We start from the raw sequence: 12,789 nt of genomic DNA, 5'->3' as shown, positions 1-12,789 counted from the left end.
TACAGATAGGGACTGTCAGAAGGACTCGGGCAGGATCCCACTTCCTTCCAAGTCAGGGTCCAAGAGGGCCACACCTACTTGGAAACTCCCGCAGGGCCTTTTCAGCGGCATCTCCTTCGGGCCCCACCCCTGCCCCCCCAGGTCCAGCTCCAGCTCCAGAAACACTATCAAGGGCCTTTTATTCATATTCACCACATTAGAGAGGTCTCTTTCTGGGAAGGTTTTTTAATCCCCACAGGCTGAATTAGGGCACTCCCTCTAGGTCGCTAGCAGTCTTCAGGCTGGGAGTCCCAGGGGGTCTCCTCCCTCCCTGGGTCCCTGGCCTGGCCCTGCAGGCACACAGTCACCAAGAAGTGTTTAGGGACAAGTGAGCTGCTGCGGCACTGCGCTGCTGCGGGCCAGGTGGGCACCGGCCCCATTAACGCTCGCTGCCTGGTAGCTCCCACCGCACTCCTGACCCCCCGAAGGCTTTGCCGTCTACCGCTGTAGGTCCCTCGCACAACCCGCAGTGTCCTTAAAAGTCATCGTCATCACAGATATCAAGGTACACATCGAAAGCCTCTCTGTTGCAGTTTCCATCAGGAGTGAAGACGTATTTGTGGAAGGTCCCATCTACACAGATGGCTGCAAGAAGGGGGAGGGCAGGTAAAAGGTTAAGAGCTGCCGAAGCCACCCACTCCAATCCTCTCCTCGCCGGTGTCCCATGGCCTAGGGTCTACGTCTAGGCCTTTGTCCCCAGGCCTTCCCTCCGGCGATGGAGTTGAGCGCCCACTCTCTCTCTCAGGCTTCCCAGGCCCTACAGTTCCGGCAGGTCCAAACTGCGGACTTTCCCACGCAGCACCCCCAGGCAAGAGCTACTCCCACTCACCAATGACGGAGTTGACGTTCTTGGACGTATTGCGACCGAAGGCGCAGATGCAGGCTGACTCGGCAGGCACGGTGAAGCTCGCCAGGCTCCACTGAGAGTCCACGTACTGCCCAATCATAGGCCCCACCTTGCCCACACGAGCCAGCCTGCAGGCAGCACTGGCTGAGCCCAGGTGGGGGACACGGGCAGGGGTGGGGGCAGGGCCGGGCCGGGCAGGGGGTACTCACGCGGAGCGGCGGTTGAGACGGGTGTCCTTTAGAGCGAAGATATGGACCGTGCCCTTATCACTGGAAGCGCAGAGGAACGAGGAGTCGTGGCTGAAGTTGATGCTGGAAGACACACCAGCAATGACGCCCACAGGCCAGGTGGCAGGGGGTCACCAGCCCACCGCACATGCCCTCCTCCGCTCACCAGTACAGGGTGGCAGGGTCAGTGCCCCGGCGCAATTCCACCAGTTTCTCCTTGGACTGTGTGTCAAAAAGGCGAATCAGGGTGCCTTTCTGGGAGGCGGAGGCCACCACCGTGCCCGGCTGGTTCAGGGACACACAGGCCACGTCGCTCTGATGGGCGTTGATGGTGAAAGGGGCGGATGAGGTGCCAGGCTTGGTGCTCGCCAGGTCCTGCGGTTGAAGGGGCAGTTTGGGCAGGCAGAGGCCAAGGGCCCGCAAAGGCAGCCCGCCCGCCCACCCTTGCCCACGGGACAGCTCACCACAAGCTGCAGGCTCCCACACTTGTGTCCCGGGAACACCAGCAGCTGTTTCTCCAGGCTGGGGCAGAGGTCACAAAGCCCTAGGGTGTGAGGACAAAGTGCTGGGGGAGGGAGGAAGCTGGTGAAGGGGAGGCAGGGGCCAGGCAGTGGGACGGGCAGGGCCTCCCAAGGACGGAAGCTGGGTAAGGGCCCGACTTTGACTTTCCGTGATGTATGGCCCCCACGGAACCCTCAGGGGGCTTGCCGTCCGCTGCGCCCCCCCCAGCAGCGAGGCAGGTTCTCCACCTCCCGACGCAGCTGTGGCAGCCCCAGGAGGGCCCAAGGATCCCTGGCACAGCCACCCGTGTCCTTACTGGCTGTTTCTGCCCTGCTCTCTGGGGGCACCCAGGGGTGGGGAGAGAAAACTGGCTAAGGCACGGAAAGGTGGACAGGCTGGGAATAGGAGCCTCTCTGCACAAGGACTGTCTGCCTGCCCCTTGCCCAGCTTCTCCGGGCGCCCCTTGCCTCCCCTCACTTCTGCCCCTCTGCCCCGTCCACTGCCTCCTGCCCTCACACCTGCATATCTGGGTCCTCTCACCCTTGGGGTTGTCCCGAGTGTCAAACTCGAACAGCTTTCGGGGATTGTCAGGGAAGGAGTACACGTAGATGCGGTTCCTCAGCACGATCACAATTCTGTGCGCATCACACAATGCAGAATGTCCATGAGGGGAGGGCAGGATGCCAGTCCAGGACTAACCCTCTTGCCTGCTGTGGGGACCTCCTACCTCCCCCACCCCCGTCCTCCTCAGGCTCACTTGTCATGGCGCATGCGCACAGCCAGCACTGGCTTGGTGAAGGTGAACTCCAGCACCAGCTTGTCCTTGGAGTCCTTGCCCTCCCGGGCATCGTCCCAGATCAGCACTGCTGGGCAGGTGGGTGCGTTGTCGGGGCCAAGGTTTAGGGTGAGGGGCAGCCCTGGTGACACAAGACCCACCCCTACTCCCCATGGGACCTCAACCCACTTGCTTAACCTTTTGCTAACACCAATGTGAGCTTCATCCGGCACGAGCACTTGTGGGTGTGATGCCTGAGAGAATAGGTTTCTCAGACTGTTATACTCAGTTACAGATGAAGAAACCGAGGCTCGAGGGGGTTGAGTGTTGGGCCGAGGACTTCACTGCCCATCAGCAACCAGACAGGGACTCATACCCAGGCCTGTAACTTCCTGTTGGGAACTACCTCTGCCTCCAGGCTCCCCCCGGTCCATACCCCTAGGAGGCTTCTGAGTCCTAGACCTCTGTGACTCGCCTAGGGCCTCTCTTGCCATGTCCCAGGGGGATCAACAAACAGCCTCAGAACAAGATGGCTCCTAGGCCCAAAGCAAGAGGACACTGCGGGAGATGACTCCGAGATTGTATAACCCGTTGGTTGTGTGAATTTGGAAAAGTCCCTTAACCTCTCTGGACCTCAGTTTCTTCATCTGTAAAAATGGGGATAACAATACTTCCTGCCACGTAGTGTCACCATGAGGATTAAATGAGTTAGTATGTGCAGAGTGCTTAGAACAGTAGCGGCTCACAGCAAGCGCTCCATCCTTGTAAGGACAAGGCACAGAGGAGGAACTCAGTAAATGTTACGCGAAGGCAAAACGCCCAGCTTCTCAAGCAGTAAGATCCATGCCGTCCAAGCTGGAGGCCTCACTGTGTGACTCTGAGGGGCTCTACCATCTTCATCGGCCAGTGCCGTGGGGTGCCTGGAGGAAGCCAGGATTCTGCGGACTCTGGGCCGAGGGCGGGATGGGATGAGGGCACTTACCTGAGATCTCTGAGAACTTGGGGCTGCTACCACCACCCACCAGGGCCAGCAGATTGGAGCGGTGCAGCATTTCCACCAGGCCCATGCTGCCCACCTGCTCATGGTCTGGACAAGGACCAGGATGTCAGTAGGGGTGGGAGCCAATGCCCAGCCCGTCCCTTCTGTCTACTGCCCCTCCCCCGCCAACGGCTCACCCAGATGCCCCTTCTCCATCAACGGCTCCACGTTGTAGATGCGCACACCAGTCTCCATGGCGCAGCAGAAGCAGCCTGGGGGATGCGGGAAATTCGGGCTGCCTCAAACGATGCCCAGTTGGAAGCTAGGGGCTTAACACCCACCTCTGGCCATTCTTTCCCTCCCTCCCTCCCATCCACAAGGGTGCAAGCCTCTCTCACTTTGGTCTTGGTTGAAACGCAGACTGGTCACTCCTCGAAGTGGCTGCTGAGTCATGGTCCAGGATTGCTTCCCTGGACACAAATGGGGGTAGAGTTGGGAAGAGTCTGGGGTTTGCCCTCCAAGTCCTAGAACTCCTGTCCCCAACTGGTTTTTTCTTCCTCCTCCTCTGCTACCTACTGCCCCCAGCAGGACTACAAAGACAACAAAAAAGAGGGATAGTTCTGGGGTCTCCACTCTAAGCTCCCAAGATCCCAAAGAGCATGGCCAGGAACTTCTCCATCTTCCCACACTTGGTTGACCCCAGCTCCAGGCCTACCTTGACTTGGTTGGACTCCCCATCTCCTTCTTACTCCCTGGCCCTCACTGCATGTCAGGAAGTAATGGGGTAGAGGGGACCCTAGTGACATCTGTTCCCCACCCCCAGCCAATCCTGGCCCTAAGGCCGCACATGGCCTGGAACCACACCCCCCCCACTCGCTTCTCATCTTCACATCTGGACCTAGCATCCAACTCCACCTGTCAATAAACAGGGAAAGGGGCTAGGACCCCACACCTCCCTAACCCTGGCCCTGAGACCTGCCATGGTTGGTCCACCACCCACAGGACTTTCCCTCCTCATGAGCATTCTGAGGCTCCCAACTTATTCCACCATCTCAGAGCCTTCTCACACCTTCCCTCCTCCCAGGCTTCTCCAAACCCCTTGGGGATCCCACGCCTAGCTCCAGAGGACCCCTCCCCTCATGCCATGCTAACTTCTGCCCAACCAGGGCCAGCCTGGATGTTCCCCCAGACCCTCTTATGCCCTAAAAACCCTACATCAGATTCCCCTCTCTCTCCAAATCGCCCACCCCTGGGACATCCCCTTCCATGTGCTTTTCTGTCTCTGACTCCAACATAGACTGGCTTGAACCTACTCCCAGGAATCCCATCCCCTTTACATTCCTCCTCCAGATTCTCTATCCTCTCCCCCAAACACCCTGCCCCAGGACACCCCTTCCCCATCAAGACTTGCCCAGGACACACCTCCCGAAACCCCTCCCTGGAACTCAATCCCACCAAGACGCCTGACTCTCTCAGATTCCTGTCCTAGAGCACCATACTCCCTTCAAACCCCCATCTCCCCAAGACCTTTGCCGAAGCACATCCCCTCCCCATCCTCCAAGAGCTCAAACCTACCTTACCCCCTTTGTACCACCTCCACTGGACCGCCTCAGTCCCCAAAGACTCATTCTTTGGACAGCCCCACCTTCCAAGACCCCTTTTTGGACCCCCATTCCAAAGACCCCTGCCACCCAAAAATCCTGCCCCCGAATGCTTCACCGCGCTCCACTTCCTCATGTCCAAGACCGCCCTCATACTCCTTCCAACCGCGGGACCCACTTAAGCTCCCTGTCCGAGACGCGCCCCCATCCACCAAGACCTCTGTTCAAGGGACCCCCTATCCCTCCCCTCCCCCAGACTCCAACCAACTCTGGTATCATGCCCCAGTTCCCCGCTGCCTGCACTGACCTGACCGCCTTGCGTTCCCGATCCCAATCCCTGCTGTCGGCGCCGCCCGCGGCCCGGTTTTCTGACCTCCCGGGCCCTGACGCCCGGCTCCGGTGTTTACATCAGGACTCACTTCCGGGGGGAGGGAGTCTGTGACCGGAAGTGACTCATCCCGGCCGGAAAACGCGGCCGCAGCTCTGCTCACCGGGCTTCCAGGTCTTTGGAGCAACGCGAGTCACAGGTGCATCCCCAGGAGAGGCTGTGCGAGGCCCTGACTGTCTGAGGAAGCCGAGGCGGGCGGGCGAGAGAGATTTGCCCTCGCTGAGCGGAAGAGGGCCGAGCATTCCCCAGCTCGCTCCTGCTCGGAGAACGAGAGGCGTTGACTTTCTGGGCTAACAAGACTTGGGCCTCCGAGGTGGGCTAGAGTGGCCTTTCTTGTTGGAAATACTAGTCCTCCCAGATTTCTAGAGGCGAGGGGGGGCGGGGCGGAGGCGGGCACGGACCCGGAGACCTTGAAAGCTGAAACTCCCCTTGCCCAAGGGAAGCCAGCCCCTCCCCCTCCTTGCTTGGTTTTGTTTACAAAATGAAAAATGAGAGGTTTTAATGCTGAGAGGTATAAATGCTTCCTGTGGGGAAAAAAGCCCAATGATGTGCATACTGGAAATATTTTTTTAATTCAGTTTTTAACTTTTGAGGTAACTGGATTCCCACGCAGTTTTGAGAAATAATACAGAGAAATCAGATGTACTTTTAAGGGTTTCCCCCAAAGGTAACATGTAAAATGATAGTAAAATATTACAGTCAGGGTATTGACACTGATACCGTCCCATGCTTTACTTTTTCTCAAGTATTGCTCTGATGCTTTTTAAAATTTCTATGAATATATAATGGATATCATTTTTTAAAAGATTTTATTTGATAGAGCACAAGCAGGGGGAGTGGCAGGCAGAGGGAGAGGGAGAAGCAGGTTCCCCACAGAGCAGGGGGAGCCCAGTGTGGGACTCGATCCCAGAACCCCGGGATCATGACCTGAGCCGAAGGCAGTTGCTTAACCAACCAAGCCACCCAGGCGCCCTGGATATCTGTTTTGGTTTTTTTTTTTTTTGGATATCTGTTTTAATAACGACTTTTTAACTGATGCATGGCATTCCGTGGAATAAATGTAGCACTGTTCAGCTGTTCTCTTACTGGTGGCCATCTAAGTGGTTTCATGTACGATGTTGTCAACATATTGTGAATTTGGACTCCATATCCTGACCAAGGCGTGACTCCATTGCTGTGGTCCTTGGCAAAGCCAATTTTCTGCCTTTGTTCAGTCCTACTTCCTCATGTCCCAGACCATATTTAACTTAATTCAGTTTTGTTTCTGCCACTCCCATGTCTCTGAGACTGCTCTTCCCCAGATCACCCAGGAATAAGAGTCTTGCCAAACCAGCAGTCTCTTCCCTGCCGGCAATCACCCTCTCCTGTGACTGCCCAAAGCATTCCACGGTTTCTTACTCTCACTTGGTTTTCTCCTACATTTCTAGCTACTCTTCCACCTTTAGCCGACTCCCAAATATTAGAGTATCCTTGGGTATGACTCTGCCCCCCTTGCTTTTGTAGGCAGTATGCTCTCCCTAAGTGACTTCATCTTGTCTCGTAGCCTTAATTATTGTAAACATTTGGGAGATCCACTAATTTAGGCATCTAGCCTAGACCTCCTTCCTGAACACCTGACTTATATACATTATGGTCTGTTTGACATCTTCCTGTGGATGTCTCATAAAGTATCTCAGACTTAACACATCCAAACAAATCTCTCGGGGCGCCTGGGTGGCTCAGTTGGTTGAGTGACTGCCTTAGGCTCAGGTCATGATCCCGGGGTCCTGGGGTCAAGCTCCCTGCTCATCGGGGAGTCTGCCTCTCCCTCTCCCTCTGCCCGTCCCCCCTCCTTGCTTGTGCTCTCTGCTCTCTCTCACTCAAATAAGTGAAATCTTTAAAAAAAAAAAAAAATAACCCAACACCTAAAAAAGTAAAATTTACAATGCCTGTTTTCCAAACAGACATGACCAGGCCTAAAAAGAAGCAGGAGGTACATACCGCAACATGGAAGAACCTTGAAAATAGTTTGCTAAGTGAAAGAAGCCAGTGAACAAAGGACCATCTATTGTATGATTCCATTTACGAAATATCCAGAATAGGCAAGTCCACAGGCAGAAAGTAGATCAGTGGTTGCCTAGGGCTGATGGAAGCAGAGAAGGGGTCATGGGGGTGGGGGGGGGCATTGATTGGGATGAAAAGGGCAGTGATTGCTAAGGGGTATGGGGTTTCTTTTTGGGGTGATGAAAATGTTCTAAAACTGATTATGGTAATGGTTGCACAACAGTATAGTGAAAGAATTGTACACTTTAAATTAATTATGTGGTATGTGAATTACAGAAAAATACACTGAATAGGATTAATGACTAGACATCACAGAAGAAAACCATTGGTGACTTGAAGTCATAGGAATAGAAACTAACAAAATGAAAAAGAAAAATAAAGAATGCAGGGGTGCCTGGGTGGCTCAGTTGGTTACATGTCTGCCTTTGGCTCGAGTCATGATCCTGGGGTCCTGCTCAGTGGGGAACCTGCTTCTCCCTCTCCCTCTGCCTGCCGCTCCCCCTGCTTGTGCTCTCTCTCAAATAAATAAATAAAAGCTTTAAAAAAAAATAAAGAATCCAAAATAAATAAATAAAGAGGACATAAATGAGCTATGGGACAATTTCAAATGGCCTTATATGCAGGGAAATAGAATCCCCAAAGGTGAGGTGGGGGGACAAAAAATATGTGAAGAAATAATGTCCTAAAACTTTCCAAAATTAATGAAAAACCTAAACCCACAGATCCAAGAAGCTCAATGAACTCCACTACAAGAAACATGGAAAATACTACACAAAGGCACATTGTAATGAAATTACTCCAAACCAATGATAACAGAGAAAATCCTAAAAGCAGCCAGAGAAATAAGACATGTTACATAAGGGAGAAAAAGAGAAGAATGACATCAGATTTCTCATTAGCAACAATGCAAACAAGAAGACAGTAGGGCAACATGTTTAAAAGAGGATAGCACTTTCTGAATGATAGAGTAAGGAACCCCCAAATCCATTCCTCCGTAAAAGTAATGAAAACACTGGCCAACAACAATAGCAAAAAAAAGGTCCAAATTAACTTTCTGGGAGTTGTAGACATTAGCCAAATGCTTGAAACAATCTGAGGAGCATTTATTCAGGAAAAGTGCCTGAATCTTGGTAAGAATGAGCTTTGTGGCATTTTAATGGCCTCATTCCTGTCCCCCTCTACCCAGCTCCATCATACCAATGAAAACCAGCAGCCTAACAGGATGGAGGGAGGAAAATGGGCTTGGAGCTCCCCCAAAAGCTAAATTCCAAAAGAACTGTCATCCTTTTATTTTTTAAGATTTTATTTATTTATTTGACAGCACAAGCAGGTGGAGTGGCAGGCAGAGGGAGAGGGAGAAGCAGACCCCCCACCGAGTAGGGAGCCGGATGCGGGACTCGATCCCAGGGACTCCAGAATCATGACCTGAGCTGAAGTCAGAGGCTTAACCGACTGAGCCACCCAGGCGCCCCAAATTGTCATCCTTTTTAAAAATCACATGTTAACATAAATAGCATTTTTCTAAAACAAAAAAAAATATATTTAGTGAGAAGAGTGGCATTGTTTTATACTTCTGCAAATCTCTTTAATGTTTGGTTTAATAGAAAACAGCTAGATTCTCATATATGCTCCTGAGTTCAATCGCTTGTGATACCACATATTTGATGTCCTCTGGAAAACTCTACTATGCATTTGTGAGAGAATGAGTGTGAAAAATAATGTCTTAGTATCATGAAAATACTTCTGACCTCGACACCTTGAAAGATTCTCAAAGACCTCCACCAGAGATCCCAGACCACAGAACTATTAATCAAAGCTGTTAAAACTTTTGGTTATAGAGGTAACAACCCATCCTCACCTCCACAATGAATGTTTTACCTCACCTTTATACTGGAGCAAATAGGGCTTTACATCTTATTTGAATGAAGATGGGTTCCTAAGTGTTTAAATCCTCTTCAGTTTGCTTTTCAAACCAGTGGTCTGTTTGTTTACTTAATGCTGAATGTTAATAAGACAGTCACCAGAGAATGAAGAATGATGCACATTCCTGTCATACAAAGTTGTTATGAGGAAGGGTTTCAGGATCAAACGGACCAAGTTTCAATGACCGAGTAACCTGTTGAAGAAAACCAAACTTGGATGAATGTTTAGGCATTCCAGATTTGTGGGAATGAGTTATAAATATTTACATCTCAGTCAAAATCTTTTTCAAAGCATGGATCTTGAAGCTTGGGGCGCCTGGGTGGCTCAGTCGTTAAGCGTCTGCCTTCGGCTCAGGTCATGATCCCAGGGTCCTGGGATCGAGCCCCGCATCGGGCTCCCTGCTCCGCGGGAAGCCTGCTTCTCCCTCTCCCACTTCCCCTGCTTGTGTTCCCTCTCTCGCTGTGTCTCTCTCTGTCAAAAAATAAATAAAATCTTAAAAAAAAAAAAAAAAGAACAGTATCCTTGTCCTCTAAGGAGAAAGCTGATGAACATATACGTAACTGCACTCTAGAGGGAAAAAGGATTAGGAGATAGGAAGAGCTGGAGTAGAGGTCGGCTTGCTAGTTTATTTGGCATGGTCAGATAGGTTTTTGTGATAAGGAGACTTTCGAGCAGAGACCTGAAGGTAGAGAGGGAATGAGTCATACGGAAATTTGGGGGAAGACCAATGCAGGCAAAAGGAACAGCAAGGATACGGCTTGAGAGGTGAGGTCACAGAGTTACCGGGTCAGAAGCAGATCATGCAGGACCTTGTAGGTCAAAATTAAAAAAATAAATAAATAAAGGCTTCGGGGTGCCTGGGTGGCTCAGTCATTAAGCGTCTGCCTTCGGCTCAGGTCATGATCCCGGGGTCCTGGGATCGAGCCCCGCATCGGGCTCCCTGCTCAGTGGGAAGCCTGCTTCTCCCTCTCCCACTCCCCCCTGCTTGTGTTCCCTCTCTCACTGTGTCTCTCTCTGTCAAATAAATAAAATCTTAAAAAAAAAATAGGGACGCCTGGGTGGCTCAGTCGTTGAGCGTCTGCCTTCGGCTCAGGTCAGGATCTCAGGGTCCTGGGATCGAGCCCCACATCAGGCTCCCTGCTCCGCAGGAAGCCTGCTTCTCCCTCTCCCACTCCCCCTGCTTGTGTTCCCTCTCTCGCTGTGTCTCTGTCAAATAAATAAATAAAGTATTTTTAAAAAATAAAGGCTTTGACTCCTGTTCTGAGTGAGATAAGGAGCCATTGGGGAGTTTGGAGGAGAGGACAGAGACATGACCCGACTTGCCTTTTCAAAAGAGCACTGGCTGTTATGTGAAGACTAAGGGGGAGCAGAGAAAAGGGAAGCAAGGAGGGCAGTTAGGAGGCTATTGCAGTAAATCAGACAGTAGTTTTTGGTGGCGTGGACACTGGGCAGGGGAAGAGATAAGATGCATTCTGGAATTATTTTGAAGGTAGAGCTGAAGGGACATGTTGATGGACTGGATATAGGGTGTGAGAAAGATAGGAGTTAAGAATGATTCAAAAGGTTTTCATTCACCTGGGAGTCAGCTGGAGAAGCGGATTTGAGAAGGGAAATTAGGAGTTTGTTTTTGTTTTTCTGGAGTCTGAAACGCTTAGGAGATATCATGGAGAGATGTTGTGGAGGTGGTTAGAGATGACTGAAGATCAGGACAGAGGTACAGGCTGGAGGTACACATTTAGGAGCCGCCAGAATGTCACTGTTAATTCCTAGGAAGTAAGGGCAGATGAGGTCAGAGTCCTAAGCCCTGAGGCATTCCCAAGGTACAGAAATCAGGAGAATGAGGAGGAGCCCACAAAAGACTGAGTAGGAGCAGCCCGTGAGACAGGAACAGAACCAAGAAGGGATTCCTGGAAGTCAAGTGAAAAAGCACTTCAAGAAGCTGACAACATACCAGCTGCCAAATGTTGCTGAGAGGGAAAGATGAGGAGCACCTACTATACGCAGATGCCAGGCACATAGTAAGTGTTCATGTACTTTTAATTGTAACATACACATAATGTAAATTTACCGTCTTAAGCATTTTTAAGTGTACACTTCAGTAGTGTTTAGTATTTTCTCGCTGTTAGGAAACAGATCTCCAGGGCGCCTGGGTGGCTCAGTCGTTGAGCGTCTGCCTTCGGCTCAGGTCATGATCCCAGGGTCCTGGGATCGAGCCCCGCATCGGGCTCCCTGCTCCACGGGAAGCCTGCTTCTCCCTCTCCCACTCCCGCTGCTTGTGTTCCCTCTCTCGCTCTCTCTCTCTGTCAAATAAATAAATAAAATCTTTAAAAAAAAAAAAAAAAAAGGAAACAGATCTCCAGAACTTTTTCATTTTGCAAAACTGAAACTCTATACCCATTAAACGACAAGTCCCCATTCCCCCCTCCTCCCAGCCCCCGGAAACCATTTGACTTTATGTTTCTATGAATTTAACTACTCTCATATAAGTGGAATCACACAATATTTGTCTTCTCATGATTGACTTATTTCGGTTAGCATCGTGTCTTCAAGGTTCATCTATGCTGTACCATATGCCAGAACTTCCTTTTTTTTTTTTTGTTTAAGATTTTATTTATTTATTTGACAGAGAGAGACACAGCGAGAGAGGGAACACAAGCAGGGGGAGTGGGAGAGGAAGCAGGCTCTCTGCTGAGCAGGGAGGCGGATGCAAGGCTCGATCCCAGGACCCTGGGATCATGACCTGAGCCGAAGGCAGATGCCTAACCGACTGAGCCACCCAGGCGCCCCAAATCTCTTCTACTTTAAAATTTTTACAATAATTGCCCTGCGGTGTGGAAAATACCTTTTTTGAAAAATCTTTTCTTCTTTTAAGATTTTATTTATTTATTTGATAGACAGCAAAAGAGGGAACACAAGCAGGGGGAGTGGGAGAGGGAGAAGCAGACTCCCCCGCAGAGCAGGGAGCCCGATGCGGGGCTCGATCCCAGGACCTTGGGATCATGACCTGAGCTGAAGGCAGACGCTTAACGACTCAGCCACCCAGGCGCCCCAGCTTCCTTCCTTTTTAAGGCTAAATAATATTCCAGTGTGTGTGTGTGTGTGTGTGTGTGTACCACATTTTGCTTATCAATTCATTGATCAGTGGACACTTGGATTGCTTCCATCTTTTGGCTTACATGAATAACAGCACTATAAACATGGCTGTGCAAAATCTCTTCAATACCATGCTTTCAAATTCTTTTGGATATATATCCAGAAGTGGGAGAAGCAGATGCTTAACCGACTGAGCCACCCAGGCGCCCCTAAAGATTTTAAAGTAATCTCTATACCCAATATGGGGCTCAAACTTAAAACCCCGTGATCAAGAGTGACATGCTCTACTGACTGAGCCAGCCACATGCCCTGAGAATCCCCACTCTTGATATCTGATCACCCTGGCTTGCCTTCAGTAAGAAGCCTGCTGAGT

The 12,789-nt window shown here is 51.0% G+C and overlaps 1 protein-coding gene and 1 long non-coding RNA gene across 9 annotated transcripts in view; one reads left to right on the top strand and one right to left on the bottom strand.

Annotated features, from left to right (window-relative positions):
* Positions 1-209: 209 nt before the first annotated feature.
* On the bottom strand, positions 210-5,662 carry WDR45 (WD repeat domain 45). Of its 8 annotated transcripts, none has more exons than XM_081808902.1 (11): positions 5,461-5,662; positions 3,767-3,838; positions 3,566-3,640; positions 3,372-3,476; positions 2,372-2,480; positions 2,155-2,249; positions 1,578-1,678; positions 1,280-1,488; positions 1,096-1,197; positions 869-1,014; positions 210-624 (listed from the first exon to the last, which is right to left on the bottom strand). In XM_081808902.1, the coding sequence occupies exons 1-11, from the start codon at positions 5,597-5,599 to the stop codon at positions 515-517; spliced, it is 1,263 nt and encodes a 420-aa protein (XP_081665028.1). In that variant the 5' UTR covers positions 5,600-5,662; the 3' UTR covers positions 210-514. The 8 variants fall into 8 exon arrangements, with proteins under 8 accessions (XP_081665028.1, XP_081665029.1, XP_030889492.1 ...); XM_081808903.1 differs by having other exon boundaries at positions 2,372-2,477; positions 5,461-5,659; XM_031033632.2 differs by having other exon boundaries at positions 1,578-1,657; positions 5,461-5,658.
* The window catches only part of LOC145717858 (uncharacterized), a 10,449-nt gene continuing 3,077 nt past the window's right edge, over positions 5,418-12,789 (top strand). Inside the window, exon 1 of the long non-coding RNA XR_014141334.1 lies at positions 5,418-5,496. This is a non-coding gene — a long non-coding RNA (uncharacterized LOC145717858). The remainder of the gene's footprint in view (positions 5,497-12,789) is intronic.

The sequence above is a fragment of the Leptonychotes weddellii genome, chromosome X, assembly GCF_054177405.1.
Source record: "Leptonychotes weddellii isolate Sample4059 chromosome X, ASM5417740v2, whole genome shotgun sequence".
NCBI lineage: Eukaryota > Metazoa > Chordata > Mammalia > Carnivora > Phocidae > Leptonychotes > Leptonychotes weddellii.
Note: the sequence above shows the minus strand (reverse complement) of the source record. Positions and strands in the feature narration are given on the sequence as shown.